The sequence below is a fragment of the Oryzias melastigma genome, linkage group LG15, assembly GCF_002922805.2.
Source record: "Oryzias melastigma strain HK-1 linkage group LG15, ASM292280v2, whole genome shotgun sequence".
Lineage (NCBI taxonomy): Eukaryota > Metazoa > Chordata > Actinopteri > Beloniformes > Adrianichthyidae > Oryzias > Oryzias melastigma.
In genome coordinates, this window is record NC_050526.1 from 16,031,919 (window position 1) to 16,036,625 (window position 4,707).

General features: G+C 41.2%; 1 protein-coding gene across 3 annotated transcripts in view; it reads right to left on the reverse strand.

The window, feature by feature from the left end:
* Positions 1 to 300: 300 nt before the first annotated feature.
* LOC112162281 (PE-PGRS family protein PE_PGRS47) overlaps positions 301 to 4,707 on the reverse strand; it is an 8,671-nt gene continuing 4,264 nt past the window's right edge. The window contains exons 2-6 of one of the 3 annotated variants that reach the window (XM_024298072.1): positions 2,155 to 2,329; positions 1,918 to 2,076; positions 790 to 878; positions 639 to 756; positions 301 to 484 (exon numbers count right to left, since the gene is read on the reverse strand). In XM_024298072.1, coding sequence (XP_024153840.1) covers positions 444 to 484; positions 639 to 756; positions 790 to 878; positions 1,918 to 1,984 — 315 coding nt within the window. In that variant the 5' untranslated portion in view covers positions 1,985 to 2,076; positions 2,155 to 2,329 and the 3' untranslated portion in view covers positions 301 to 443. Of the gene's footprint in view, positions 485 to 638; positions 879 to 1,917; positions 2,077 to 2,154; positions 2,330 to 4,707 lie in introns of all 3 variants that reach the window. The other 2 variants (XM_036215646.1, XM_024298070.1) reach the window with 2 other exon arrangements.

Consider the following 4,707-nt stretch of genomic DNA (forward strand, 5'->3'; position numbering starts at 1 on the left):
AAACATCTGAGTGTTTTAGACGGAGAAGAAAAGGGCTGAGAATAGTTCCTTGATGAATTTCAGTTTCATTCAAATTAGATCCACAGTTTAACACGTTGACTGTTGAGACTTTTGATATATGAGAAGAAAGCTTTGAAAAGATATTCTGCGATTTAAGACGTGACTTGAAGGGCCTGTTGTCTCTTGTGTTCATTACAGCCCATTTTTATTGCTTTCCGTTTGATGTTTTCGTGGACGGGTCCCTCATAACACAGTCAGGTGGTGTCATTTTTTTCACGAGAACAACACAGGAAAAGGACAGACTTTAAAAAGGTTTATTTTTGGTGAGTTTAAGTACAGAATGTTGACAGTCCTTTATGTGGGAAACTTAACATCTTGACACTAAATGTGGACTCCGACTTCCTGTCACAGACGAGGATGAAGAAGAAGATTCTGATGAGGTTTTACAAGCCGAATCCTCCCATGATGCCTTTTATGTTCACACCTGAGAGCACACAAAGATAAAAGTGTGAACCGCCGTGGAGACGTCATGAAGGAGAAACAACTCTCTGTCTGAGTGGATTCATGAGGTCAACAGATCCTTCCTTCTCCTCCAATTCCCTCTGGAAGAACCTGACGGATCTCTCTGAAAAACGTACCTCCATCTTTGCCGTCCTTCTTATCTCCCTGGACGACAGAAAGTGCATCATCAAGACCAAAGCCTCCGCCTCCCTCCACCTTCGCTCCCGCTCCCGCTCCTCCTGCTTGTCCTTCCACCTTCGCTCCCGCTCCTCCTGCTTGTCCTTCCACCTTCACTCCCGCCTGTCCTCCTGCTTTTGTCTGTCCTTTCTCTCCTTTTCCACTTAAAGCGCTCTTCACCGCGCCCTCCACCAGGTCACCTGCAGAACAGCAAAAGATGAGGTCCCGAGTCAGTCGGTGCAAACATCTACAGAGGTTCACTCATCAAAACGGAGCCAAAGAACAGACCAAGTCAGGCAGAACTGGGACCAAGTCATTGTTTTGCAAGTCACAAGTCAGTCTCAAGTCTTTGTCCCCAAGTCCGAGTCTGGTCCCAAGTCAAAAGCGGTCAACTCTCAAGTCGAGTCAAAAGTCAAGGTCAACAAGCCTCAAGTCGGGTCACAAGTCAAGGCCAACAAGTCGGGTCACAAGTCAAGGTCAACAAGTCTCAAGTCAAGTAGCAAGTCAAGGCCAACATGTCTCAAGTTGAGTCAAAAGTCAAGGTCAACAAGTAACAAGTCGGGTCACAAGTCAAGGCCAACAAGTCTCAAGTCGGGTCACCAGTCAAGGTCAACAAGTCTCAAGTTGAGTCAAAAGTCAAGGTCAACAAGTAACAAGTCAAGGCCAACATGTCTCAAATTGAATCACACGCAGATCTGGATGTTTTCTCTGAAGGAACCGCGCCTGATCTTCCACTAATAACAGGTTTTCTGCAGCGACTTGACTGACGGGAAACTCCAACAAACAAATGAAAACGTGCCTGACATGCAGTTTGTGATTATTGGAAACAATGATCAGAAAAAAGGTTATTTGAAAGGATTACAGTGAAACAACAAATGGACGAAAGAAAAACATAAATGAGTTTTTATAAAAGCCATAAAACGTGTTACTTGAAAAAGAACAGAATTATACAGAAAAATGAACATCTGAAATCTATATTTGAAGCTAAATTACTTGAAAATGTCATTTGAAAAGAAAATAATGTTGAAAGCAATGAAGAAAATGAAATAAATAAATTAAACAAAAAGAGTTTGATTTTTTTCCTCCAACTAAAGCATCAAACTTCATCTGAAACATGGAGAGGATTAAAAACGTCACTGCTCGCTGCATAAATGATCACCTGAGCGGTATCTGGACCCGCTGAAGCCGGCGGGATCAGAACTACAAACACGAGCAGGAAAACTGACAGCTGAAACTCACCAGCTTTCTCGGCGGCCGTCGTGACGACGTCGGGGTTGGAGAACACGCTGGAGACGAGCTTGTCCATGGTGCTGCAGGATGTGAGCAGGTCTGTGTGTGAGCGCAGAACAGCTCCAGCTTTAAGGCTGCTGACGCCCCTCCTGCAGGAACCAGGTGTGGCTGCAGAGTTTGCAAGGACAGACTGTGCCAGAGCAACCCTGTTTGACTTGATCATGAACATTCGTGACTCATAATTACCTCAATTTTGGATCTTTGTCAACATGTGTGGAACTCACAATGGTGGGTGTGGCTCCTGCACCTTTTTTTTGAAACCATCTCAAAAATGCATATTTTATTTATGCAAAAAGACGGAGAAACTTGTTCTTAAGGTGCAGTTTTCTGGGTTCAGGAGCCCAAGAGGATTCCATATTAACTGGAAAATACAAGAAAAAAGTTCATTTAAAAAAGATGGAACCAGCAGGACTGAAGTGAGGAGCATTATGGAAAGCATGAAGAGAATGAAAATGAAATGTATGTGGCAATGCTACAACTTTATGCAAATACATAGTAGTGGAAACAAGCCTGACTATAATGTAGAAGGTAAGCTATGAGAACCGTCTTTTGTAAAAGAGACATTTATTCCTAACATTGAAAACCTCAGCAAACAGACGTGTTTTCTTCTTCACTGCCATACAGCCTGTAACCACCAGGACAAGTGGGATTCAGCTCAAACACACTGTGACTTCTGGGACGGGAAGGCAGGAACTGGACTTTTGAGCTTCCAGTCAGTGGTTGACCACTCCACCTCTGCATCTCAGCTGACCCAATGTAGTTTAGCGGAGAAGGTAATTATAAAATGAACCGTTCAAAAAATCTTTAAAGAAAATATTTTAAAACTAATATTTGGAATTTCACCAGGGATGCACTTAAAGGGGGTTAAAAAACATTAAAGGAAATAATCTTTCAAATCAAATCAAATCCTATCAGATCGAATCAGATCGTATAAAACTGAATAAATCTGTATCGCACTGCATTGTATTGAATCAAATCAAACTGAGCTGAAATTGAATAAAACTTTATCGAATCGTACAGAATTGTATCAAATCAAATTGTATTGTTACAAAAAATAGAAGTGAATTGCATCTTATCAAATCAAATAAATCATACAAATTAAACAAATAACAAATTAAACAATTACATTAACACACACACATTGACACAGACACCCCATGACTCTACACACAATGAATACTGTGATCAAAGAACAGTCTGCTTCTATATTAGGATTTCTACTTCGAGCCTCACGTGAGAACAAAAAGAAAAAGAACTTAATCCTCACAAAGAGGACAGACTTCAGAGAAAAGACGTTTCCATGGCAGAGAGCCACTGCTGTTGTTGTGTAGGTTCTCTCACGGTGACGTTCACCAAGATCACTTCTTCTCCTCCAACATTTCTCTGCTGCAGGCATCCGCCGCTGAGATCTGATTGGCTGAGAGGCTGAGGCATCCGTCAGGTATTTCAAACAATATAGTGTGACGATGGAAATGTAAGCAAGTTCAAGCACAGACGTGGTTACCGTGGTTACCCGACCACCAAAGAGCCTCCAGGGACATCAATAAACCATTAATCAGTTAACATTCGATCAATAAATCACTTCATACGGTAATTTGTTTCTCTTGGGAAAATTCTCCAAAGTCATAAACTTGTGTTCAAAATAATCATCTGAGCTGCTGTTTTATTGGTATCAAAAGTGTTACTTATTCATAAACGAAAGAGCTCTCCAACTTGAGTTTGGAACTAGAACTCTGAGAGGAGAACCGTTTATAGACGACAGGTTTGAACCGTCAAATGAATTCTGGGACTTTTGCAGGATTTCATTTCTCTGATATTTTTGTGGTTGAGCTGGCTCAGCCTGTCACTCAAATTCCACAGTTCTTGATTCCACAAATCATTGTGGTGAAGGCTCCAGGAGCTGAGATGTCTGGGTAGAGTCTCCCACGGGTCGCAGACGAGACGCTCGACCAGGTGTCTGCAACCTTTGACTCCTCCATCGTGGTTTTCTGGTTGAAGGAAATTGAAACGTTTTTCATTTTAAGAAGTGTTCTATTTTTCCGGATACATTAATCAAAACAAACCTTATTCAAGTCATTCACAAACATTTGAAGAATAGTACATATCCCTCCACCAGGCTCCTGACTGTAGTACCCACAATGCTCCAACAATCAATCAAGCATAACAACTTCAGAGTGCCGTGTACCACCGGACTTGAGGTCACACGCCGGATCATAAAACAGACTCTTTCAAGGGTTGTAATTGTGCTACAGGGTCTGAAAAACACAGAAACCCAGCCAGTAAGGCCAGCCTCCTGGTGGGCAGTGTAGCATGCTAGCAAGCTCCACTGTATCAAGCTAGTGAGCTCTACTGTAGCAATTCCCACCAAAAACTATAAAATAATTTGTATTTAGTCTTTTTGAAATTACTGCTGCCATTAAACTACCTACTACAACATTTGCGGCATTGAGCTGATCCTACGTCTTTTATTTTGAAAGGGAGTCATTTCAAAGGTTATAACCAGTTAAAACAAATCCTATTATTTTTGTAATATTTATTTTTTATGAATGCACAAAACTACAAATATTATCTTTAATAGTATAAAAAACATAAATATGAAGGAGTGTCTTATATTTGTAAGACTTTGTGGCTCCGCTGAGATGTGGTCAGAAATCGACTCGATTGGACATCATGGACGTCATGTTCTAACCAAACATAATGAAAATTATGGAATGGCTCCAGAATGGTCAGAATTCAATA